The sequence below is a fragment of the Kogia breviceps genome, chromosome 4, assembly GCF_026419965.1.
Source record: "Kogia breviceps isolate mKogBre1 chromosome 4, mKogBre1 haplotype 1, whole genome shotgun sequence".
Lineage (NCBI taxonomy): Eukaryota > Metazoa > Chordata > Mammalia > Artiodactyla > Physeteridae > Kogia > Kogia breviceps.
The window spans coordinates 98,265,431-98,293,042 of NC_081313.1; the positions used below are offsets into that span (position 1 = coordinate 98,265,431).

General features: G+C 35.8%; 1 protein-coding gene and 1 pseudogene across 1 annotated transcript in view; one reads left to right on the top strand and one right to left on the bottom strand.

Moving 5' to 3' along the window:
* The window catches only part of HSD17B4 (hydroxysteroid 17-beta dehydrogenase 4), an 85,868-nt gene that overhangs the window by 53,199 nt on the left and 5,057 nt on the right, over nt 1–27,612 (top strand). The window contains exons 18-23 of the mRNA XM_059063253.2: nt 5,546–5,615; nt 6,301–6,407; nt 7,904–7,990; nt 14,070–14,156; nt 15,159–15,297; nt 22,457–22,584. Coding sequence (XP_058919236.1) covers nt 5,546–5,615; nt 6,301–6,407; nt 7,904–7,990; nt 14,070–14,156; nt 15,159–15,297; nt 22,457–22,584 — 618 coding nt within the window. The remainder of the gene's footprint in view (nt 1–5,545; nt 5,616–6,300; nt 6,408–7,903; nt 7,991–14,069; nt 14,157–15,158; nt 15,298–22,456; nt 22,585–27,612) is intronic.
* LOC131756275 (large ribosomal subunit protein eL21-like) lies at nt 8,240–8,748 on the bottom strand (annotated as a pseudogene).

Here is a 27,612-nt window from a genome sequence, read left to right on the forward strand (position 1 = left end):
TTGAGACTGTTTTGCTATGTTTCGGTTTCCCTTTTTGCACTGCAGTCTAGAAAGTGCTGTCAGGCAGAGCGCTGTGGCCATTGTAGAGTCCATCATGTTTGTTTCTTTTCTATCAAGAATCATAATCCTGTTCTGCCTACTGTCCGATGTCTAAGAACAGTATCTTCCTCGCCCACTTAAAGAATTTTTTTTTTTCCTAATTGTTTCCACTTATTCCATCTAGGCCAGAAGTGGAAGTCCTATACCTTTTTATATGCCCATAGTGCCCAATTTTCTCATTTATTACTATTTGTTTTTTCAGTTTTTATTGCTGTGCTTTGTTTCCTACTTGTTTCTAACAATTAAAGAGCCTATTTTATTTTCTTGTTTCTCTTTCCCTTACAGTTCCCATTTTGGGGAATGCATTTTTACTTTTTCAGAACATTTTAACATTTATATATTATTCTTTCCTCTTCCCCACCTTTGTTTTAGTCTTAGGTTTGCAATTGAATATATATCAATCCTTTTGCCAAAGGTTCTCCCATATCTCCTGGTTGGATAAAGCTCCTCCTGTGGTAGGTTCCCCAAGAAGTCCTCGTGTATAGTATTCCTTTGCTTCCTATGTATTTATTTATTTATTTTATTATTATTTTTAAAATAAATGTATTTATTTATTTTTGGCTGCATTGGGTCTTCATCACTGTGCACGAGCTTTCTCTAGTTGCAGAGAGCGGGGGCTACTCTTCGTTGTGGTGCGCGGGCTTCTCATTGTGGTGGTTTCTCTTTGTTTCAGAGCACAGGCTCTAGGCATGCGGACTTCAGTAGTTGTGGCACATGGGCTCAGTAGTTGTGGCTCGCAGGCTCTAGAGCGCGAGCTCAGTAGTTGTGGCGCACGAGCTTAGTTGCTCCGTGGCATGTGGGATCTTCCTGGGCCAGGGATTGAACCCTTGTCCCCTGCATTGGCAGGTGGATTCTTAAACACTGCGCCACCAGGGAAGTCCGGTTCCTGTGTATTTAAAACTATTTTTCTATACCCTGGATACTTGAAGGACAGCTTGGCAGGATATGAAATCTTGAGTTTCTTAAAATGGTGTTCCATTGTTGCCTGGCTTTCTATATTGCTGTTTAGAAGTCTGATGCCAGTCATTATCTTTCTCTAATTTACTTGATCTTTATCCTCTAGGGCTTTAGGATTTTTTTTTTCCTTTATCTTTAAAAATCTAATAGTTTTACTAGGATAAGTCTCAGTGTTGCTCATTCCAGGTCCGTTTTCCCATGTACCTGGTGGGCCTTTTTAATATGTGTGTTCAGATCTTTTATTTTCAAAAAGTTTTCTAGGGTTATAATTTAAAATATTAGATCTTATTCATTGTTTTATTTTTATTTCTTCAGGTACTCTTTATGTACATTGGATCTTTTTCTATCTTCCAACGATTTTCTCTGTCCTTTTTTAGTTCTTTATTAATATCATTTCTGTTCTCTTGGTTTTTTTCTTCTTTTCCTTCTATGCCCCTTATTAAAATTTTGTTTGAATATGTTCTCCTTTGGGAACATTATAATTTAGCCTTCAATTTCTGATATGATTTTGATTTTTCTTTTATTTCTTTCCCAAGTTTAATAATCTCTTCCTTCATTTCTTCATGTTTGTTGTCCATTTATATTCTTGGTTTTTGAATTTCAGATTCAAGATATTTATTTCCTATCCCCAAATGCTTGAGTATTGTGTTATCGTTTTCTTCTGTTTGCTAGTTGTTTTTTTGGGAAAAATTTATTTATTATAATGTTTTGGTTCTTATTTTCATTTTTAGTCTTATTGTAGCTTTGTACAGATGGAGAGTACTTACCTATATGCATTTTGTAGGTAAAGTTAGTAGTTTGGGACAGTTTACAAGATTCTTTCTTAAAGAAATTCAAGATTTTCATCTTCTGTCAGTATAGCAAAGTGCCTTTTCTTTAATGGATGGCTTTTTGGAGTAGGGCATAGTGGGGAATTGTTTTATTAAATTTTTTTAAGTTCTCTTTATCCTGCAGGATCATAAATTTCCCCTCTTGCTTCTTTTCTTCACCATTCAGTCTTCGAAGGGGACATCTTTGTTTTATCCTCTTCTTCCTCAGAAGTATTGCCTTCCTAGGACTGCCATTTGGAGGCCCATGCACTTTTAATTCTTTTCTCAGTAGTCAGTATTCTAATCTTCCAGGATTCTTCTCAGTATTTTTGTCCTCGAGGTAGACTGTCTGTATCTTGAAGTGATTTTTCTTTGTTTCCTTTTTTCTCTTCCATGAGCTTCTGTTATACCCCCCTCCTGACCCCTACTCTCTAGTAGTTTTGAGAGGGTGCTCAGAAGACAGTGCTGCTGGATATAGGTGTTTATTTTTCTACTTATAGGAATTTGAAGTTTGTGGGTTTTCTCTTCTAGTTACACTGTAGGCCTGGGATCTGTGTAGTTTTACTTGTTTTTCTCGTTGATCTGTTTGCTTTTTTAAGATATGTGAGGATTTGGGAAGAATTAATTCCTGACCCTTTTAATTTAGCATTTAGTTTAGCTTAATGGTATACTTTTAAAACAATTTACTTATTTATTTGGCTGCATTGGGTCTTAGTTGTGGCATGCTGGGTCTTCGTTGCGGCATGCGGAATCTTTCACTGCGGCATGTGGGCTCTCTAGTTGTGGCGCGTGGGCTCAGTAGTTGTGGCGCGCAGGCTCCAGAGTGTGTGGGTTCAGTAGTTGTGGCATGTGGGCTTTCTTTTTTTTTTTTTTGGCATGTGGGCTTTCTAGTTGTGGTGAGCAGGCTCTAGAGGGCGTGCTCTCAGTAGTTGTGGCACAAGGGCCTAGGTGCCCCTTGGCATGTGGGGGTATTAGTTCCCTGACCAAGGATCAAACCCATGTCCCCTGCACTGGAAGGTGGATTCTTAACCACTGGACGACTAGGGAAGTCCCTACTGGTACACTTTAAATAAATAAAACTAAGAACTAATTTACTCATATATGGAAGATCCTCCCACTTCCATTTAATACTCAAGTAAGACAATATAGAGCTATTTTTCTTAGTTTGTATGTGTGAATTTTAGTGATTTTTACATCTAGGCAGAAATGAAACAGAATAAAACATGAAGCTTTTTGCTTTTCTTCTGAAATATGAAAGTCCTTCAAGATATTCGGAAAATAAACCTTAATAGTGTTCTTTATTGTTTGGAGAATGGTTATTTTGCATTATGATTGAATTAGTCAAACATCCAATCAGTTGACTTTAGTCATTTCTCATGATAGATCTTTTATGTCTTTGCTAATTCTACCTTCTGTTGGAAGCAATGCTGTCATTGAAATAATATGAAAATTTTCATATTCCTTTAATATGATTTCTTTAGAAGAGTTGTTTCTTTTCATTTATAGGAATGATATCTGTGAGGTAAGAACACTGGCACTAATCTTAAAAACTTGATTGTCTTATACCGTTGCTGAAATCTTTTAAAATAATGCTAATAGTTCACATTTATTGAGGTATTAATATTTATCAAGGATAATGCTCTGTAAGAGTTTGATTAGCCTCTCAGATTTTTAAATGAGAAGACTGAGGCTTAGGGTGATAAAGAAAATTGCCCACTAATGGCAGAGCTGGATTTGAACCTAGATCTGTCTGGTGCCAAAGCCCAAGATCTATTATGTGTTTGACACCTTCCCCTTTGGGCCCTGAAATTCGTCACTTTTTTTCCATTTGTATGCAACATGATGATGTATATTTGCCTAGTGTTTTATTTTTTTTTAAGTGCTTTCTAAAATTTATCATTTAATCCTCTACCATCTTATACAGAACCTTAAGTCACATCTATTTAATAATTGTTGATTTGATTTAATTATTTTTAGAAGGGAAAAAATACTGAGTCATTAAAAAAGTGAATAATTTAGAAAACTATCATATAGAGTGATGGGAAAGAGAAAGAGCTTATTAAAATTGTACAAAACATATTAAAAAGTAAACAACATTTTCCTGTGAATTATAGGAGATATTATTTTCTGTAAATAAAATTTGTTAAAAAAGAATAATCAATTAAAAAAAACAACAAAACTCATTAAGAAAGTCAGGTATGCTGACATGGCGGGTCTCTACACAACATTTTAATAGTCTTGGAAAGCTTGACCTAGCAATTGATAAGAAAGAGAAGTCTAGAGGCAGCCCCAAAGTTAATACACAGATACATTAAATACTTACTGTTAGCTCTTTTGTGAATTTCTTCCCCTCAGTACTGAAAAGTACTCTCTTATTTGACAAATGCACAATTTAAATGCTGGGAAGTATGGTGACTTTTTTCCTATTGTTATCTATATCTTTCTGCTACTTCTGCCTTATCTAAGTACAGAAGTGGTGTGAAGATCTGGAGTAAGCAGGAATATAATTTTTTTTTTTTTACTTTTAATTTTTTTTTGTGGTACGCGGGCCTCTCATTGTTGTGGCCTCTCCCGTTGCGGAGCACAGGCTCCGGACGCGCAGGCTCAGCGGCCATGGCTCACGGGTCCAGCCACTCCGCGGCATGTGGGATCTTCCCGGACCGGGGCACGAACCCGTGTCCCCTGCATCGGCAGGCGGATTTTCAACCACTGCGCCACCAGAGAAGCCCAGGAATATAATTTTAATGACAAGTTATTAGTCTGTTTTTTTGCAGGATGAGCTGATCTCAGGATTTAGTGTACCCAGTAGAATGAAAGTTTGTGAGAAGTGTGTGATGTTTATATGTCTAGTATTGGGTTACAGGCTTCAATTTAAAACACCCCATTAAGAAAGTTGGCATAAATTTTGCTTGGTTAGAAGAGGCTATAAACATTTACACCTTACATTCATTGTGTTTTTTAAAAAATATTTATTTCTTTTCTTTTAAAAAAAATTAATTAATTAATTAATTAATTTTTGGCTGCATTGGGTCTTCGTTGCTGTGCGCGGGCTTTCTCTAGTTGTGGCGAGCGGGGGCTACTCTTTGTTGTGGTGCACGGGCTTCTCATTGTGGTGGCTTCCCTTTGTTGCGGAGTGCGGGCTCTAGGGCATGCGGGCTTCAGTAGTTGGGGTGCTTGGGCTTCAGTAGTTGTGGCTCGCGGGCTCTAGAGCACAGGCTCAGTAGTTGTGGCGCATGGGCTTAGTTGCTCTGTGGCATGTGGGATCTTCCCAGACCAGGGATCAAACCCGTGTCCCCTGCATTGGCAAGTGGATTCTTAACCAGTGTGCCACTAGGGAAGCCCTTCATTGTGTTTTAATGAGAGTAGATTGATGGATTCCTTTTTGTGAATTTCTCCTTAGGCAGTGGTAACCAGTGTTGTTCCCAGGTGTAGTTCTTGGTTCCCCTTCCTATTATTTGACAGTCCTCACCCCTTCTGATTTCAGTGGCAGGTGTTACAAAAAGCATTTGACTTACACTTAATCTTTTTTTGTTAGAAATAGTTATTTTTTAATCAAAGCTACTGTTAGGTACATTATAATGCATTTCTTATGCAGTAACCAGCCATATTTCCTGATTTTATTTTAATGTATTCTAAGAAGGCACTGGGTGCTAGTTTCTTTTATAATTCTTTCTCCGCAGGCTGCTTTGTATCGCCTCAGTGGAGACTGGAATCCCTTACACATTGATCCTGACTTTGCTAACTTAGCAGGTGAGTTGCTAATAATGTGAGCCAATGAAAATATTAGCTCAGTTATCTAAATAATACTTAAAGATGTTGCTACTTATGACTGGAATTTTGAGTAATATTTAAAATATAGCCCTCTCCTAATATGTTTATGCAAAGGACATGGAAGAGTGGGAAGTAGTGTTCAGAAAATGGTGTATGTGAAATTCAGATTATGGTGGAAGGTAGCTCCTGCTAATGCAAGGTCTAAGATAGGACCATGGGGATGGGTATCTGAGTTATCATGAAGGTCAAGGCCGTTGGACTGAAAGGTTGAAGAAGGATCATCTACATACATGGATATTGAAATCACTGTGGATGACTTCATGGTTAAAACCAAAGCTAAACAAAATAATTATTTGTATCCCTAGATCTCTGACATTCCTTCCTTTTTTTTTCTTTTTTTGTTTATTTTATAATTTTTTTCCCAGGAAGTATTATTTATAAAATATTTTCCATGTTTCTTAACACATTATTGACCTGAGATGTATTAACACCATAGGCGTTAGTTTCTGCAAAAATTCCCCCGGTCAATAATGTGTTAAAATCGATGGTATGATTCAGGCTAATGCAGTTTAAAAATGTATTTTTGAAATCCTGAATGAACTGTTCTTGGTCTTTAAACATGAAATGTGCCTTTATCTAACTAAATTCTCTCTCTCATTTTTAGGTTTTGACAAGCCCATATTACATGGATTATGTACATTTGGATTTTCTGCCAGGCATGTTTTACAGCAGTTTGCAGATAATGACGTGTCGAGATTCAAAGCAATTAAGGTGTGTTTAAATTATTAATAATTTAACTACTTGTTCCTTTTTAGTTTTAGAGGAGTCTTAGTGACTTCATTTAAAAATAGGTACTATACTGAAGTTATTACTTTTATTATTTCATTGACTTGGCAATCAGCAAATTTTCTTTTTGTAGCTATAAATGCCTCTATTAAACATGCATCATGAAGGATATTATATACAGTTATACTTTTAACAGATTAATTTGATTGTTTTATAAATTAGTTAGGAACATACATATATCAGCATATATGCCTTAACAAAAACTCAAGATTTACCTTTAAAAATTTATTCATTTTTTTACTGTTTTATAATTTGCCTTAATTTAATTGAAAATGTTAAGTGGCTGCATTTGAACTCTAATAAACATGCACCTGTATCAGTATGTTGGCTGCATATTGATTTTAGTTTTGCACTTTTTTCGTGTGTGTGGTCACTTTAAATTTATTTATTTTTGGCTGCATTGGGTCTTCCTTGCTGTGTGTGGGCTTTCTCTAGTTGCGGTGAGCGGGGGCTACTCTTTGTTGCAGTGCATGGGCTTCTTATTGTGGTGGCTTCTCTTGCTGCGGAGCACAGGCTCTAGGTGTGCGGGCTTCAATAGTAATAGCACGTGGGCTCGGTAGTTGTGGCTCACGGGCTCTAGAGCAAAGGCTCAGTAGTTGTGGTGCACGGGCTTAGTTGCTCCCCGGCATGTGGGATCTTCCTGGGCCAGGGCTCAAACCCATGTCCCTTGCATTGGCAGGCGGATTCTTAACCACTGCACCACCAGGGAAGCCCTAGTTTTGCACTTTTAAGTTGGCTTCAAGTTTTCATCCATTATAAATTACAAAGAAAACTGACTCTGCACAGTTTTGCATAAATCGAAAGACATACTTAAAAAAAAATGAAACAAAACTTTAAGGCAGTGTCAAATAGCTCCAAAAGCTTTTATCAGTTTGTGCTCCATGCAGCAGTGGAAATTTATTTTCTGATGTCTTGCCTTTGATAACACTGATTATTCTCATTATTATAACTACTTTATAGTATTATTATAATTATTTAAAAAATCAGCCAATAATATGTACACAGAGCAAATAAAATAGTATAGAACATTAGGAAATAAAAAGTGTAATTATTCTGTCCTATACAACAACCCCAGGTCTTATTCCTCAGACTTAATTAGTGCCACTTTTAACTGCTTATGTTAAGTTGTTCTGGTGGTTACCTATATAACTCTACTTATTATGATTATTCTTTTGTGTTTTGATTTGTCAAGAGTAAACTATTTATTGATTCTATACTTTGAAAGACAAAGAATTAACTTTTACTAACTACCCTTTCTCTACTAATTGTATCATATTACTATTTTTATGAATTTAAGTATAGTCCAGTCTCTGTTTCTTCCTTTTATGCTCTCCAACCTCCCCGCCAAATTCCAACCCCCTGCAAAGTGGAAAAGTTTCATATTAAAACATTTTTAACCCTAAAACACATTTTATTTAAAGGTTCGCTTTGCAAAACCAGTATATCCAGGACAAACTCTACAAACTGAGATGTGGAAGGAAGGAAATAGAATCCATTTCCAAACCAAGGTATGAATGATGTAGTTAGAGGTACATTGTTTTGTTACCCTCTTCACTGTATCGTATAATTATGTTCCATCCTAGCATTCTTTTGGTTATTACTATGGATATGATATAAAACTTAGAAAGTTTTCTTAAAAAAAATCAGTGGTAACTTTTAATTGAAAATAAGATGCCTCTGTACCTTGTTTTTTATTATTTATTTATTTATTTATTTATTTATTTTACAGTCCAGGTCTTTTATTTTCTTTACTCCCATCATGCCATGAATTCATAGGGAATGGGCTCCAGCAGTTCAGGCTCTTTTCCATTCATTCTCACAAAGTGTGCTTCCCTGGGTGGAGCAGGCTGGCGCTTCAGCTGAACCCGTGTACCTTTCTCTTTGGCTTCCTTCTTTTTCTGATCATTTTCCTTCACTCATTTCAGGAAGCTATCTCAGCTCTTAGAGTACTTAACATGCTTGATACACACATTAATTCTCTTGGCAAGAATCTTGCCCTTAACTTGTTTGTTTACAATGATGCCAACAGCATGCTGGGTAACATTGTAGACTCTCCCAGTTTTGCCATGGTAACATTCGTGGGGCATTCCTTTTTGAACAGTGCCCGTTCCCTTGATATCTACAATATCACCTTTCTTGTAGATTCGCATGTATGTGGCCAAAGGAGCAGCTCCATGTTTTCTAAAAGGCCTAGAAAACATGTAGCGGGTGCCCCTCCTCTTTCCCTTTGTGTTGGTCATTTTGGCGAATTACTGGAAGATGGCGGTTCTGGCCGAAAAGAAGCTATTTTCTGTTTTTTATTCTCAGCTAAATTGGTGCCTGTCTACATAGGATTTCTGAAAACCCAACCAACCATATCTTTTTGGCTCAACCCATCATTCAAGTTGTTGTCAGAATATAATCTTCAGAAAATTAAAGGCATGACTCTCAGACAGATATAAAATGAAAATGTGATGAAAATTTATTTAATTCCTTAATGAGGGAGCTAGCAAGATGATAAAACTGGTTCAAAGGAGAACTACAGCAACAGGGTTTATGTGGCTTAACAGGGAAAGCATTCTAAAATAATTTTGCTGAGTTAGAGACAAAACTAGTTAATTGTCTTATAAAACAGTAAAACCATATCTGTTATGGTTATATGTCCTACTGGAAAGAAATTGTGTGCATCTTTAACATCTTATGTCACAGAGTCTGGGCTTAATTAATAGTGAGTAACAAGACAGAGTATATCTCCCTATAGAGTTAAGTAATTTTGGGGTGAGGCTGTTAGCAGTGCTCCAGTAAAATACTAAAAGGACATGCAATCAGCCTTTTGTAAGTTTTTTACAGATTATTTTTGTTAATACAATTGACCAGGGTGATACTTTTTGGCCTGATCATTTGTACTACGTTGATGGTTTGTGTCGAGCAGTTTAAATACCACCACCAACAATAATAACAGCTTAAAGTTGTCGAGTACCTATAAGCAGGCTATCCCATTATTTCTACTATGCATAACAACTCTACATTTAATTTAGGAAAATCTAGGTTCAGGTCTCCTAAATAACTTGCTCATGGACACATAGAAAGTGGTGGAGCTGGGATAGACACCCAGGTCTGCCTGGCTCAAGGCTTAGTTCCTAGGCCCTAACTTTTTCTTTTCTTTCTTTCTTTCTTTTTTTTTTTTTTTTTTTTTTACTGTATCATGATTTCTTTCATAAATATAAATACTTCGCAGAACTCTTCTTTGTATGGCTGCCTTCTCCTTATTATTTCCTGCTGCTTGCAGTATCATTTTCCTGTTTCATGGATGTACACTGTTTATTTCACTTTTCAAATTTCTTTTGTCTTTTCGGCTTCAGTGGAAGCTCTACCTTATCCTCAGAGGTAGCCCCTTACTACTCCCCTTTCCCTTATCCATATAAAAACACATACTAGCTTTCTCTGAAATCCTCCTACAATTAATGTTGGTGCCACATATTCTGGAACCCTCTTATTTTCTAATTGTTTCATCTACGTTTATTTTATTTATTTATTTATTTTTAACATCTTTATTGGAGTATAATTGCTTTACAATAGTGTGTTAGTTTCTGCTGTATAACAAAATGAATCAGCTATACATAAACATGTATACCCATATCCCCTCCCTCTTGCATCTACCTCCCGCTCACCCTATCCCACCCCTCTAGGTGGACACAAAGCACCGAGCTGATCTCCCTGTGCTATGTGGCTGCTTCCCACTAGCTATCTATTTTACATTTGGTAGCGTATGTATGTCCATGCCACTCTCTCACTTCGTCCCAGCTTACCCATCCCCATCTCTGTGTCCTCAAGTCCATTCTCTACATCTGCATCTTTATCCCTGTCCTGCCCCTAGGTTCTTCAGAACCATTTTTTTTTTTATTCCATATGTATGTGTCAGCATACGGTATTTGTTTTTCTCTGACATACTTCACTCTGTATGACAGTCTCTAGGTCCATCCACCTCACTACAAATGACTCAATTTCATTTCTTTTTATGGCTGAGTAATATTCCATTGTATATATGTGGCACATCTTCTTTATCCATTCATCTGTCGATGGACACTTAGGTTGCTTCCATGTCCTGGTTATTGTAAATAGTGCTGCAGTGAACATTGTGGTACATGACTCTTTTCGAATTATGGTTTTCTCAGGGTATATGCCCAGTAGTGGGATTGCTGGGTCATATGGTAGTTCTATTTTTAGTTTGTTGAGGAACCTCCATGCTGTTCTCCATTGTGGCTATATCAATTTACATTCCCACCAACAGTGCAAGAGGGTTCCCTTTTCTCAACACCCTCTGCAGCATTTATTGTTGTTAGATTTTTTGATGATAGCCATTCTGACCAGTGTGAGGGGATACCTCATTGTAGTTTTGATTTGCATTTCTCTAATAATTAGTGATGTTGAGCATCCTTTCACGTGTTTGTTGGAAATCTGTATATCTTCTTTGGAGAAATGTCTATTTAGGTCTTCTGCCCATTTTTGGATTGGGTTGTTTGTTTTTTTGTTATTGAGCTGCATGAGTTGCTTATAAATTTTGGATATTAATCCTTTGTCAGTTGCTTCATTTGCAAATGTTTTCTCCCATTCTGAGGGTTGTCTTTTGGTCTTGTTTATGGTATCCTTTGCTGTGCAAAAGCTTTTAAGTTTCATTAGATCCCATTTGTTTATTTTTGTTTTTATTTCCATTTCTCTAGGAGATGGGTCAAAAAGGATCTTGCTGTGATTTATGTCATAGAGTGTTCTGCCTATGTTTTCCTCTAAGAGTTTTATAGTGTCTGGCCTTACCTTTAGGTCTTTAATCCATTTTGAGTTTATTTTTGTGTATGGTGTTAGTGAGTGTTCTAATTTCATTCTTTTACATGTAGCTGTCCAGTTTTCCCAGCACCATTTACTGAAGAGGCTGTGTTTTCTCCATTGTATACTCTTGCCTCCTTTATCAAAGATAAGGTGACCATATGTGTGTGGGTTTACCTCTGGGCTTTCTATCCTGTTCCATTGATCTATATTTCTGTTTTTGTGCCAGTACCATACTGTCTTGATTACTGTAGCTTTGTAGTATAATCTGAAGTCAGGGAGCCTGATTCCTCCAGCTCTGTTTTTCTTTCTCAAGATTGCTTTGGCTATTTGGGGTCTTTTGTGTTTCCATATAAATTGTGAAATTTTTTGTTCTAGTTATGTGAAAAATGCCATTGGCAGTTTGATAGGGATTGCATTGAATCTGTAGATTGCTTTCGGTAGTATTGTCATGTCCACAATATTGCTTCTTCCAATCCAAGAACATGTTATATCTCTCCATCTGTTTGTATTATCTTTAATTTCTTTCATCAGTGTCCTGTAGTTTTCTGCATACAGTTCTTGTGTCTCCTTAGGTAGATTTATTCCTAGGTATTTTATTCTTTTTGTTGCAATGGTAGATGAGAATGTGTCCTTAATTTCTCTTTCAGATTTTTCATCGTTAGTGTATCAGAATGCAAGAGATTTTTGTGAATTAATTTTATATCCTGCAACTTTATGAAATCCATTGATTAGCTCTAGTAGTTTTCTGTTAGCATCTTTGGGATTCTCTATGTAGAGTATCATGTCATCTGCAAACAGTGACAGCTTTATTCTTCTTTTCCAATTTGGGTTCCTTTTATTTCTTTTTCTTCTCTGATTGCTGTGGTTAAAACTTCCAAAACGATGTTGAATAATAGTGGTGAGAGTGGGCAGCCTTTTCTTGTTCCTGATCTTAGTGGAAATGGTTTCACTTTTTCACCATTGAGAATGTTGTTGGCTATGGGTTTGTCATATATGGCCTTTATTATGTTGAGGTAAGTTCCCTCTATGCCTAGTTTCTGGAGGGTTTTTATCATAAATGGGTGTTGAATTTTGTCAAAAGCTTTTTCTGCATCTATTTAGATGATCATATGGTTTTTCTCCTTTAATTTGTTAATATGGTTTATTACATTGATTGATTTGCGTATATTGAAGAATCCTTGCATTACTGGGATAAACCCCACTTGATCATGGTGTATTATCCTTTTAATGTGCTGTTGGGTTCTGTTTGCTAGTATTTTTTGAGGATTTTTACATCTGTGTTCATCAGTGATATTGGTCTGTTGTTTTCTTTCTTTGTGACATCTTTGTCTGGTTTGGGTATCAGGGTGATGGTGGCCTCATAGAATGAGTTTGGGAGTGTTTCTACCTCTGCTATATTTTGGAAGAGTTTGAGAAGGATAGGTGTTAGCTCTTCTCTAAATGTTTGATAGAATTCGCCTGTGAATCCATCTGGTCCTGGACTTTTGTTTGTTGGAAGATTTTTAATCACAGTTTCAGTTTCAGTGCTTGTGAATGGTCTGTTTATATGTTCTATTCCTTCCTGGTTCAGTCTCAGGAGGTTGTGCTTTTCTAAGAATCTGTCCATTTCTTCCATCTTCCAAGTTGTCCATTTTATTGGCATATAGTTGCTTGTAGTAATCTCTCATGAGCCTTTGTATTTCTGCAGTGTCAGTTGTTACTTCTCCTTTTTCATTTCTAATTCTATTGATTTGAGTCTTCTCCTGTTTTTTCTTGATGAGTCTGGCTAGTTGTTTATCAATTTTGTTTCTGTTCTCAAAGAACCAGCTTTTAGTTTTATTGATCTTCGCTATTGTTTCCTTCATTTCTTTTTCATTTATTTCTGATGTGATCTTTCGGATGTCTTTCCTTCTGCTAAGTTTGGGGTTTTTTTGTTCTTCTTTTTCTAAGTGCTTTAGGTGTAATGTTAGGCTGTTTATTTGAGATTTTTCTTGTTTCTTGAGGTAGAATTGTTTGAAAGATCTTTTTTTCTGAAGTATAATGGGAAGTAGTCAAGGGAGAATGATATTCCTGATTGTTAAAAGTCAGTTTTAATAAATGCTTCCTTAAGTTTTAGACATTGTCCTATACATTTGTAGCAATACCATACTTCTATGGAAGAATACAACTGGAATAATTTTAGCTGACGTGTTAAGAATTAGAATTAGAGTTCCTTTAATATTTTATAAAAAGGCTATTTAAGTATTACTTTATACTGTGTACACTTCCTTTTTGAAATAAGAGCTAGAATTATTTCTTTAAAAAGACTGTGGTCTGTTCCTACACAATTTTATTCTATGTTAACCGAACAAATACACTTTACGTACCCCTACGTCATGTGGATTTTGTGCCTTGTCTTTTACTATTTATAAGAATTAAGCAATTCTCACCCTGGCTCCCCATTAGACATAGTTATATTGGAAAAAAAAATCCCCCAAATACCAATGCTCAGGGTCCACCCCAGACCATTTAAATTGGAATATTTGGAGATGGGACCTGGTCATAAATATTTTTAAAAAGAGCTCCAGTTGATTCTACAGTTAGGGTTAATTAACACTTGTATTAAAATCAGTGAGCCTTCATGTTTATTTCTCTTGATATTTAATTTATGAACTGTTTATTTAATTTGGATTATTTTCTTTTTCATATGAAGAAAAATATAAATTTCTTTTAAAAGACTTTATACTGTTTCACAATGAAATTGTATTTTCATTGGAATCATCAGAGTGAACTGGTTGTTTTTTTTTCCTCTTGTACCTTTATAAGATCCAAGGAACTGGAGACATCGTCATTTCAAATGCATATGTGGATCTTGTGCCAACAGCTGATGTTTTAGCTAAGACACCATCTGAGGTGGGTTATAACTACTGACATCCAAGTTATACCCTGACTTATGAATTTGAATTAAGATCACTTTAAGAATATTCAGTCTACTTTAGAAAATTAAGAGCTATGAAAGATTCTTAATTCTTGAACTGGAGAACATTAATTTAAAACTGTTTGGAGAAAAAGGAATAATTTGACAGCTTATAAATTTTTTAAAAAACTTTTTTTTGGGGATACTAGGGTATCTTTCAAGAGAATATAAGTAATTTTCTAGTTTTAGAGTAACTCAATCAGTTGTTTAATGAGAGAAATCTTAAACAGTATTTGGGAGAAAAATATATTAAAAATTTAAATATCCTGTACCTTTTTCTTGATTTAAAGATTTGTGTAATGCTTTGAATGCAGATATAAAAACAGTAGCATGTATTATTATTAAAACATTTGTGTTATTCTGTATTAACATGCTGAGACTTTTAATAAAAATATTTATATTTTCTGTCTCCAAAATATTAACTTTGTAATGTCGAGGTTTTCAAACCCATGATCTTTGTCTTTCATTCGCCATATTATCATATAACTGAATGAAAATTAAAATCATTAAAGAGAATCTAAGATCAAGAACTTAAGAAATTTTAGAGCTAGACAGAAATTCAGGCTTCATGTAATTTAGTCCTATTTTACAAACAGAGAAATGAGACCACAGTAGTTGATTGATTTGCCCAGTATCTTATTGCTGAAGTTAGTTAGGATATAAGTTATCCAGTTAGTTCCTAGTCTACTTGTAAAATATTTTTCTGAATTTTGATAAAAGTAAAATTCTTTTATTAAGAGGAGTGAGGTTCTGGATAACATAAATTAATATAAAGAAAGGTGTGAAAGAAACCTAGTGAGAAAAAACTAGTTTCCCTTATTTATGTGCAGGTTTAAAAAAAAATTACGTTGTTGCACTTTTATTTTGTAATAGTTTTATCCCCTTGAGTCATTTTTACAGAACTTCTAAAATTAAATTAACTTTTCTCTTTTTGCTAGGGTAGGGAGCTTCAGAGTACCCTTGTGTTTGAGGAAATAGGTCGCCGCCTGCAGCATATGGGGGGAGAGGTGGTGAAGAAAGTAAATGCTGTGTTTGAGTGGCATATCACTAAAGGTGAAAATACTGCAGCTAAGTGGAGTAAGTCATGTCCCTGGCTCTATAATATTCTAAGATAACTCTTAGTCAATAGAGATAAAGTGTCCTTGTTATAACTAAAGCCCGTCTCTTTGAAGGTCGGTAAATCTTAACCTTCTTCGGTAAGTTGTTTTATGGGAAATAACAGGTTTCATGGCACCCAAAGCCATGCATGTTTTTTAGAGATGAAGGGAATCAATTAAAATGAAAATACCTGTTGTAAAGATTTCAGTGTAACACCTGAAATTAGTACTTTAAACAGTCACCTTAGCCATATGCTTCTTTAACTAATCTTCAAATTCCTCCTAAATGTGAAGAAAGTACATCAGGTTAAATGAAATATTTTAAAGTTTTGAGTAATTCTCATTATATTTTAGCAGCTTAAAAAATATTTTCTTCATTCCCCCCAAATTAACTTTTTGGATTATCACCTTAACTATCAGTATATAATCATAATGATTTTCTTCGTCTATACAGATGGCAATCAAAGGTACTAATTTTATCTAATCTAGGGAAGTTATCTACTAGAGTGCCACGTTAGCAACCTGGCAAGGCATCCAATATAAGCCAAGTTGCTGCAGAGAGAAAGCAGTCACATTTCCATTCACTTCTGTGGAGCTCCAAAAGGACTCTAGTACCATTTTAAGAAGAAAGAGAAGATAAAAAGGGAAAGGGGTAAAAAAAATTCTACCATGTCTTTTGTATCTGTTGTGTAACTACATTCTTAATCATGGCACAAACTTTTCTGTGCTGTGGTCTCTTAAAAGATTGCAGTATCCAATTTTAATTTAATTCTTAAAGTGAAATTGGGGAAGGTAAGATGAAATTACTAAAGATAAGTAAAAAAAATTTTCTAGATCAGAGAATTTTCTTCTTTTTCTATCTGCATAATAAAAGCACTAGCACTTTTGTGGGCTCACTTTGCTAATCAGCCAGATCTGTTAGCAAGTTTTTAAGTATCCAGTGTCTATATGTCATGACAGAAAAATATGTGGCTTTATCAGATTTCATTGTGCTGTTTCTCTATAGGTTACAGGACAAGGAAGTGAGTATATATCCGTTCTCTTTCTTCAGCATCAGTCAATTATAGATCGAGAGGCCACTGCTTCTAACAATGAGAGTGTCTTAGTTCAGTTTGCTATAACAGATATACTATAGACTGGGTAGGTTCAACAACAGAAATTTATTTTCTCATAGTGTGGAGGCTGGAAGGTCCAGTGGGAGGGTGTCAGCATGTTTGGGCTCTAGTGAGAACCCTCTTTCTGGTTTGCAGATGGCCGCCTCCTTACTGTTTCCCCACAAGGCAGAGAGAAAGATCATCTCTCTCATGTCTCTTCTTCTAAGGACACTAACCCCATTATGGAGGCTCTACTCTCATGATCTCACCTAAAGCTAATTACCTCCCAAAGGCCCCATTTCCAAATACCATCATTATTTGGAGATTAGGGCTTCAATGTATGGATTTTGGAGGGACACAAACATTTATTCCATAGCTGACTGCTATTCATATTTTGAATCATAAAGCATGCTATTAATGAACGCTGACCATCATTTCTTTACCTTTAAATTATAAAATGTTCTAGCCTTACTTTGATTAGTAGAATATTCTTTCTTTATCGAGTATTCTAACCTTAGGTTTATGTTATAGAGTATTCCGATCTCTAGAGTTGTTGGAGAAAAATGGTGTATCAGTGAATGTTCACTGAAACTTCTTGATTACTCATGTTTTTTGTCTTGAGGTCCCAAGGGACAGGATCCTTTCATTTGTAGTCAAGCAGCTGTGGTCCCTTGAATCTGTCTACTAATGTGGTACAGGGAGCATCCAGAATAGTTTTTAGCTCAAGGATTTTCCCCATCCTTCATAACTGTGAAGTACAATGGGATCCTGTGTAGTTAAGGTTGGCCAAGAACCCCTGGAATGCTGAGGGACTCCTGGAAGTGACCTGTGATTGGTTTACACTCCAGGACCATCTCAAACCTGGTTGTAATCCTTCTCTGGGGACTGTAGGCTAGTGTATGAGATGTAGAATACTATGGTGGTACCTGAAAGCAAGGTTTGTAGGCTGTGCTTCTGCAAGTCCCACAACTGATGGTATGAACCATCTTCACTCATTATTTGTATACCACACATCATTCAGATAATCTGTTTATACAGACTTTTTTTTTAAAGGAAAACATCTTTAGGTTTGGGATTTTACTTGCACAGTGGAAACTACTGTTTTGTAGATTTTCATTATTTTTATTCTGAGATTACTATTTTAGAGTGCCTAAATACCTTGTAAATCAGACCGTTTTATTTCTCACTACAATTAACGATCACTGTAAATGCTCACTGAGACCAAAAAAATTAAAATGTATCTCTAAATCAACTAAAGCTTTTTGAGACCATCTTCTATTACATATTCCTAGGAAACATTTTGAAGTTTTGTTCAGTTGATTTTGGTTTAATGTAAGTTTCTTTTTAACATAACAATTGCTATTCCTTTTAGGGAGTATATTTTCATTATATAAAATTTGGTATATAAAAGTATAGAGCAGAAAATAATGATGTATAATCCCACTACCTACAGTTAACATTTTGATGTTTGTCCTTAGGAGGTTAATTCAGAAGGGGATAAAGGAAGCCAAAACATGTAATATGTATTTAGTTACCCAAAGTTCAAAGTGTCTATATTTTTTTCTAAAAAACTTCATAGATTAACAGTGATATGTGGGTATCATCACTTTCTTTCTACTTTCTGTCCTTCCTTCTTTCTATCTATTCATGATGGAATTCAACCTTTTCCCCTATAGATGAAACTATATTAGAAGTTGAGTTATAAATATAAAACACAGGATTTTTGAAGATACTGGTGAAGGAAAGGAATGTGATCTATAAGAGAGAAAACGTGCTGGAATTATGTGTCTCACAGTTGGCAGAAAAGAACTCCGTAGAGATTTGTAAAGTATACAAGTGATTCACTCTGGCAAATAGCATAATTTCCTTCAATATAATGTCAATAACCAACTAAGATTTTCTCCTTATCTTAGTATCACTTTCCTTGTAGAAAGTATTAGAAAATGTGCTTACATTTAATAATTACCTTTAATTAACCTAGGCAAAAGGTTTTTTCTTATATTTTCACTGGAAAAATGGGAATATTAGAAACCTGTTAATAACTACTTGTAATTGATGCTTGTTATCGTCTCTTCTTCAGGTCCAAATTTATCAAAGCTAACACACAAATTGGATCTTGAAGCTTTCTCTGAAAGGGTTCATCATTATCTTTGGTTATCTGCCTGTCTTTTATTTGATCTGATTTTCAGCTGTGTAACTTTTTTCAATTCTGGTTGTTTTCTCACCATCTTCGTGTCACTGAGCTAAATCAGGGTAGCTGGCAGCAGTAGAAGGTGTCTAGGTGTTTTGGCTTATGATATTTTAGAAGACAATTCCATGTTGGTATCTCTCTTTTGCATCTTGGTGCTTAATGACATAAAATAGATGACTGAATGCTCTGACTTAGGGAATACCTAATTTTTTTTTTTAACAAGCAGTTTTAAAAATGTTTTGCTAAACAGTTTATCACTAAATTCTTGGTATTTTAAATGGCTGTTAGTTGTCCCAGTCATTTTTGCATTATGGCAGATCCAAACCTGTTTACAGAGAACAGGCTCAGCTCCTTAGTTCACCTGTGGAACTGGAGTTACACAAGTGACAGGCCTTGAGCAAGTCTAGGAACCAAGGGGTTTGGGCTCAGTGGCCTGGAAGATGCATGTCAAACCCAAAGATCCTGGACCGTGCCCATCTTCCCTGCTCCTTCCCCTATCTTGCCATCCAAACAACACCAACAATGAATCTCAGGGCAGAATGTGTGTCTATGTCAGGATTTTTAAAAACCAAATTAGTGTGAGTCTAGAGAGAATGGGGAGAGTTCTGGTGTCATTGTTGGTTTTGGCTGTGGAGGAGGAGGAGTCTTAGCTGTGTCTTTTGAGGTTAGGCCTCTCTGAGGCCTGTCGTGCTTGATCATCTAGGAGCAGGAAGGCTGCCTGGGTGAGGACCCTTCCTCTTCTCTGGGGAACAAGAGTGTGTAATAGAGAGATGTAGCCCCTTGACATGCATAAGAAACCAGAGGGTGGGCCTCAGTGAGGTGCTTTTGGGAAGGAAGCCCAGATCTTGGAATGCTTACTTGCTTACTTCTTATCCATACTGATGTGCAAAATATTAATGAAATAAAAAAGAATCAGAAAGAGAGACATTGTAGACTTCTTCAGCTGTTTTGGGAGCTGAAATCTGAATATTGTAGCAAGGTCATCCTGTTGAGTAAAATCTATAACAGTATTATTTATTATAAAATAAAAATTTTTTATTGAGGTATAGTTGATGTACAATATTGTATAAATTTCAGGTGTACCACATAGTGATTCACAATTTTTACAGGTTGTATTTCATTTAGTTATTATAAAATATATTTCCTGTGTTGTACAATGTATACAATAGATATATAGCTTATCTATTTATTTATTTATTTAATACATGACATCCCTAGGTTAGTTTGTTTACTGGATCTATACTTTTTTAAAAATTGACATACAGTTATTTTACAATGTTGTGTTAGTTTATGGTATACAGCAAAGTGATTCAGTCATATATATACACACATATACGTATGTATATACACATATATATATTCTTTTATATTCTTTTCATATTCTCTTTCATTACAGCTTATTACAAGATACAGTATACAGTTCCCTGTGCGAAACAGCAGGACTTGTTGTTTACCTATTTTATATATATTAGTTTGTATCTGGTAATCCCAAGCTCCTAATTTATCCTCTCCCCTCTTCCCCTTTTGGTAACTATAAGTTTGTTTTCTGTCTGTGAGTCTGTTTCTGTTTTGTAAATAAGTTCATATTTTGGATTCCACATATAAATGATATCATGATATTTGTCTTTCTCTGTTTGACTTACTTCAATTAGTGTGATATTCTCTAGGTCCATCTATGTTGCTGCAAATGGCATTATTTCATTCTTATGGCTGAGTAGTAGTCTATTTGTGTGTGTGTGTGTGTGTGTGTGTGTGTGTGTATGTGTGTGTGTATGTGTATGTGTGTATATACACACACCACATCTTTATCCATTCATCCCTCGATGGACATTTAGGTTGTTTCCATGTCTTGACTATTGTAAATAGTGCTGCTATGAATATTGGGGTGCATGTATCTTTTCCAGTTAGAATTTTCTCCAGAATTATGCCCAGGAGTGGGATTGCTTGATCATATGGTAACTCTATTTTTGGTTTTTTAAGGAGCCTGCATACTGTTCTCCATAGTGGCTGCACCATTTTACATTCCCACCAACAATGTAGAAGGGTTCCTTTTTCTCCACACCCTCTCCAGCATTTATTATTTGTAGACTTTTTGATGATTGCCATTCTGACTGGTGTGAGGTGATACCTCACTGTAGTTTTGATTTGCATTTCTCTAATAATTAGCAGTGTTGAGCAACGTTTCATGTGCTTATTGGCCATCTGTATGTCTTCTTAGGAGAAATGTCTATTTAGGTCTTATGCCCATTTTTTTAATTTTTATTTATTTGATATTGAATTGTATTAGCTGTTTGTATATTTTGGAAATTAAGCCGTGTCTGTTGCATTGTTTGCAAATATTTTCTCCCAGTTTGGAGGTTATCTTTTCATTTTGTTTACTGTTTTCTGTGCTGTGCAAAAGCTTATAAGTTTGATTAGGTTCCATTTATTTATTTTTCCTTTTATTTCTTTTGCCTTGGGAAACTGACCTAAGAAAACATTGGTTAAATTTATGTCAGAGAATGTTTTGCCAGGTAACCGTCATAGTCATGTTATTATTTTTTAGTTTAGTTGGCAAGATTCTCTTCTGTGGACAGTGGGAGTGACTTAATTTTCTCTTTGGAGTAGGGCTTGGCTAAGCAGAATACATGGTTTTGCTTACGTGTGTGTAGCTTTTCCTTGATCCTAAATTGGGAATTTCCTGACACTCTTAGGGGGAGTGATGCAATCATAGCTCCTTCACAGTAGCAGAGAAAGCACATTCAAGAGGCTGAAGCTGGATGAGTGAAATTACCTTCCTGGATGACTGGTCTCAGTCATATATGAGACAATTAAAACTTTCTAAAATGTAACTTTAACATAAAGCTCTGTAAGTGTTGTATAGAGAGCAATGAAGGCAAATTTTTTGTTTTTTTTTGTTTTTTGTGGGTTTTTTTTTTGTGGTACGCGGGCCTCTCACTGTTGTGGCATCTCCCATTGCGGAGCACAGGCTCCGGACGCGCAGGCTCAGCGGCCATGGCTCACGGGCCCAGCCGCTCCGCGGCACGTGGGATCTTCCCGGACCGGGGCACGAACCCGTGTCCCCTGCATCGGCAGGCGGATTCTCAACCACTGAGCCACCAGGGAAGCCCGAAGGCAAATTTTTAATAGTTTTTGCAGTTACCCAGACTGTTTCTGGGAGACTTAATCCTTCTGTCAAAAACATTTAAGGGAAAAGATTTTAATTTTAACGTTTCTTCACAATAATTAGGGCAATAAACATTTTATAAATAAATTATAGCAAACTAATTAGAATACTTTTTACAATTTAATTTGACTGTCATTTAATTCATATGACAGAACCTTTGATGAATTCAGATTTTTGAAAGGTAATTAACATGTGAGTTCCCTTCCCCCACCCCAACCAATATGCAGTTGTTTTAAAATTCAGTTTTCTTCCTTTGTTGACTACAGTCTTTATTTGAATCTAAAGGCCTTAACCATATAACTTCCAACCACTTAACTTCCTTATATTATTGTACATTGATTCACATTTCAAATATCTCTGTTGTGTAAACTTCTTCAATGAAGAAAAACTACTATTGATTTGACTATTTTGAAGATCATATTCTTTATAAAGAGGACATCTCAAAAAATCAAGGATTTAAAATTTTTTTCTAAGTGATAAGTAATATATAATGTATTGGATTGGCCAAAAAGTTAGTTCGGGTCTTCCATATCTTACAGAAAAACCTCAACTAGTTTTTGGCCAACCCAATAGAATAGTACCACAGTAACTTGGAAACTATAAAAATGTCTGCATTTATTTGGTTTATTTTATTCTCATATTGTGAAGAAAAAAATGACAGACATTTGATTTTTCCTATTTTTCCCAGCTATTGACCTAAAAAATGGTTCTGGAAAAGTGTATCAAGGCCCTGCAAAAGATTCTGCTGATGTAACCATCACACTTTCAGATGACGATTTCATGGAAGTAGTCTTGGGCAAGCTTGATCCTCAGAAGGTAAAGTTCTTAAAATGTTCATTAATTTGTCATTATTGCTTCCTGTTTGACAATTGCAGTTTTTTGGCTGACTCCAAAATTCAGATTTATAAGACAGATACCTTGCAACTCTGAGGAAAGACAGAGTTGATAGCAGTATTCGAATTGACAGATCATATATTTTTCTAATGGAGTTTTTCAATTGATACTTTTTAAAACTAAATTTTTGGGTGGAATTCTTTAGCAGATAAACAATGTAAAACCCACATCTAGACCTTTTAATATATTGTTAGTTCAGAGTTGAAAAACCATATGATATTTCATAAAATTAGACATTCTTTCCTGATATATAAAATTAAGAACTTGTCTTGATCATCATTGAAAACTGGAAATAGAAGGATGGGACATAATAGCCAGTGTCTTACTGAAGGTAAAACATTTAGAGACATTTCAGTGGAAAATCATGATTGAAACAAGAGTGCCTTTGCTGGCCATTATGAAGTAATATTGTTCTGAAACCTATGGCTAGTCCACAAACACACAAAATTAGATGTAGCAATTAGAATGGAGTAGAAAATTTGAATGATTATGTAGCTAGAAATCCCACGAGAATCAACTGATTGATTCTTAGACCAGAAGAGTTCAAACAAGTGGTTGAATGCACAATAATAATAATAATTATTATTATTATTTTTTTTTTTTTGCGGTATGCGGGCCTCTCACTGTTGTGGCTTCTCCCATTGCGGAGCACAGGCTCCGGACACGCAGGCCTAGCGGCCATGGTTCACGGGCTTAGTTGCTCCGCGGCATGTGGGATCTTCCCGGACCAGGGCACGAACCCGTGTCTCCTGCATCGGCAGGCGGATTCTCAACCACTGCGCCACCAGGGAAGCCCGCACAATGATTACTTAAAAATAGCTTTCACATAGCAGCAGAACCAACTAGAGGATACAATTTAAAAAATTTGTTTGTAATCACTACCCAAACTACAAAGTACCAGTGACTACCCTAACAAGAAAAAGCACAGGGCTTATTTGCAGAAAACTATACAACTTTACAAGGAACGGAGCAATTTGAATAAGGGAGAAAATGTTCAATTTTCCTGGATAAAAAGACTAATTTTAAAAGAATTGTAAAGTAGTATAGTGGTTAAAAATATATTCTTTGGCATCAGATAAATCTAAGTTTGAATCTTAGCTCTGCCACCTACTCTCTAAGCTTTAATTTTCTCATTGTAAAATGAATTGTGATAATCCCAAAGGGTTGTTATGATAACTATATCCAATAATATACATGAAGAGCTTAGAATAATGCGTGGTACTGAGTGAGCCCTCAGTTAATTCCTTCCCAGGAATTTATTTAGTACCTCCTTTTATTCAGGTGCTAGGTGTGGCTGAACAAGACAGTGCCGCTTCTGGGTAGAGCTTAGTTCTAGAGGGAAATGGAAAAGAAGTATAATTTCAAGTATGAAGAAAAATAAGTCAGAGTAATGGGTTAAAGCAGTGGTTGGCAAACTTTTTCTGTACAGGCTTCCCTAATAAATATATTCTAAGCTTTGCAGGTCAGATGGTCTCTTGCACCTACTCAGTTCTGCCATTGTAGAGTTAAAGTAGCCATGGATAATATGTAAACAAATGGATGTGGCTGAGTTCCAGTAAAACTTTGTTTACAAAAACAGGCAGCAGACTGGTTTTGGCCCGTAGGCTGTAGTTTGCCAACCCCTGGATTAGAGTGTGACAGGATAGAGGAACTATTTTAGATCGGATTGTCCAAAAAGGCTTGATAGAGACCTGAACAAAGTGAGGGAAGGAGCCATAAGGCTAAAGAAACAACTACCACAAAGGCTGGAGGCACCGGTAGCTCAGCTTATTGGATACTATAACTGTGAGGAGGCCAGTGGGGAGAGAGGCAGGATGCAAACAGGGAGAGGTAAGCATGGCTTAGATCCCACAGGACCTTGTAGATGTTGGCAAGACAGTTTAGGTCTTGTGTGATAGGAAGCTATTGAGCTGTGGAGTGACATCTGATTTTTAAAGGTCATTGTGGCTGCTGAGTGGCTAATTAAGAGTTCTTTGTAAAGATATATTTGAGGTGCTTATACATAAAGATTAAATGTAGGATTTACAGAAACATTTATATAATTTCTAGGAATATCAGACCTTTGGGGGGGAATGGTTTATTCAGTGAATGGTACTGGGCAGTTGCATAGGAAATGGTAGTGCTTTATGTCATTCCATATACCTTAGTCAGTACCATACAGGATGGAATTAAATGTAAAAAAAATTAAAGCAGAAGAAAAACTTGTTGAAAACCTAGGTGTTTATTATTCTTAGTGACAGTCCTTAGAGAAGTTCTAATTTAATATTAGGGGTTTCCTAAACTCATTTGGCTCAATTACCTTCTGCTTCACCTCAGTGCTATCTATCATCACTATTCTTCAGTTATCAAAGACCTTATATCCCAGTGTACAGTCTCTCTCTCTCTCTCTGTCTCTGTCTCTGTCTCTCTGTGTCTCTCTCTCTGCATCAACTCTTGTCAACCTTGATGACTTCCTTCAGGATTTGTAGAAGTGACTTCTCTAACAGATGACTCTTAATTTATTGATATTATTTCTAATTATCTTTTACTCCATTTTACATCAGCTTTTGTCTTTATTGGGAGCATAAAATGTACAACTTCCAGTATCTGTTACAAAACATCACCATTTTCCAACACCATCACCTACAGTTTCATTAACTTGTTTTGTTATTCCTGCTACTGCTGTTGAGCTTCACAGAGACCTCTGCTTTGTTGACAACACCACTTTCTATCCATCAGCTCCCTTCTGTCTTCTCTTCTTGTTCAGCTTAGATTCCATGGTCCATCAAGGTATCTCCCTTGAAAATACCCTCATCTCCCTTGTACCTCTCTCATCTTATTTGCCTGGAAAACTCCACCCTATTTTAACCCGACATCTGTACCTGAATAGATGAAGGCTCCAGGAGAAAAGCCATACAACTAGACAAATTGGCTTCCCTTTAAAATTTTGATTACAAGTCTCAAATAGTCTCTACACACTGTCTAGCAATCTTACTGTGATTTTCCACTAAGCCTCCATTCCTGTTGTCTGAGATGAATATTTCATACCTGTCTTCTCAAAACTCCCCCATGCCTACCTCTCTTTCATTTTCAGCTGATGATCTTTCTCATGTTCTTTGGGAGAAAAAAAAGACTTTCAGATGAAAATATTCACTTTCCCATCACCAGATCTATTTTGTCGGCATCTGCACCTGTCCTTTTCTTCCTATACATTACATTGAAGGAAATCTCCCTCTTCCTGTCCCAGACTTCTTCACTTCTCGTCCAGGTATCTACTCAAAGTCATTGCTTCTTCTGCTTTCCACTTTTTTCTGCACCATTCTCTCACATTCTACTACATAATTGTCCCACAGCATAGAGGCAAGCTAACATCTTGATTTTAAAGCAAACACTCTCTTGATATCAGATCCCCATCCAGCATGCCATATCATTTCTCTGTTCCTTTTCACAAAAGAATTGTCTAAACCAGCACTGTTGAATAGACATATAATGTGAGCCACATAAGTAATTAAAAATTTTCTAGTAGCCACATTAAAAAAAGGTTAAGAATAAACTCAAAATGGCTTAAAGACTTGAACATAAGACATGACACCATAAAACTCCTAGAAGAGATCATGGGCAAAACATTCTCAGACATAAATTGTTCCAATGTTTTCTTAGGTCAGTTTCCCAAGACAATAGAAATAAAAACAAAAATAAACAAATGGGACCTAATCAAACTTACAAGCTTTTGCACAGCAAAGGAAACCATAAACAAAACGAAAAGACACCCTACAGAATGGAAGAAAATATTTGCAAATGATGCAGACGACAAGGACTTAATTTCCAAAATATGCAAACAGCTCATACAACTCAACAACAAAAAAACAAACAACCCAATGGAAAAGTGGGCAGAAGACCTAAATAGACAGTTCTTCAAAGAAGAAATACATATGTCCAACAGGCACAGGAAAAAGTGCTCCACATTGCTAACTATTAGAGAAATGTAAATAAAAACTATAGTGAGGTATCACCTCACCGTGGTCAGAATGGCCATCATTAAAAAGTCTATAAATAAATGCTGGAGAGGTTGTGGAGAAAAGGGAACCCTCCTACACTGTTGGTGGGAAGGTAAGTTGGTGCAGCCACTGTGGAAAACAGTATGGAAGTTCCTTATAAAACTAAAAATAGAATTACCATATGATCCAGCAATTGTGCTCCTGGGCATATATCCCGACAAAACTATAATTCAAATAGATTCATGCACCCTTATGTTCATAGCAGCACTATTTACAATAGCCAAGACATGGAAACAACCTAAATGTCCATTGACAAATGAATGGATAAAGAAGATGTGGTGTATACAATGGAATACTACTCAGCCATAAAAAAGAATGAAATAATGCATTTGCAGCAACATGGATGCAACTAGAGATTGTCATACTAAGTGAAGTAAGTCAGAAAGAGAAAGAAAAATACCATATGATGTCACTTATATGTGGAATCTAAAATATGGCACAAATGAACCTACTTATGAAATAGAAACAGAATCACAGACATAGAGAACAGACTGGTGGTTGCCAAGGGGGAGCAGGTTGGGGGAGGGATGGAGTGGCAGGTTGGGGTGAGCAGATATAAGCTATTATATATAGAATATATAAACAACAAGGTCCTACTATATAGCACAGAGAACTGTATTCAATATCCTATGATAAACCATAATGGAAAAGAATATATTAAAAAAGAATGTGTATATATTTATAACTGAATAACTTTGCTGTACAGCAGAAATTAATACAACATTGTAAACTAAATCAACTATACTTTAATAAAAAAATAAAAATAAAAAAGCTTAAAAAGAAACAGGTAAAATTAATTTTAATATATTTTATTTAACCCAATACATTCAAATATTTTAACATGTAATCAATATTAAATATTAATGGGATATTTTATATCCTTCTTTAAAAAAAATCTTTAAAATCCAGTGTG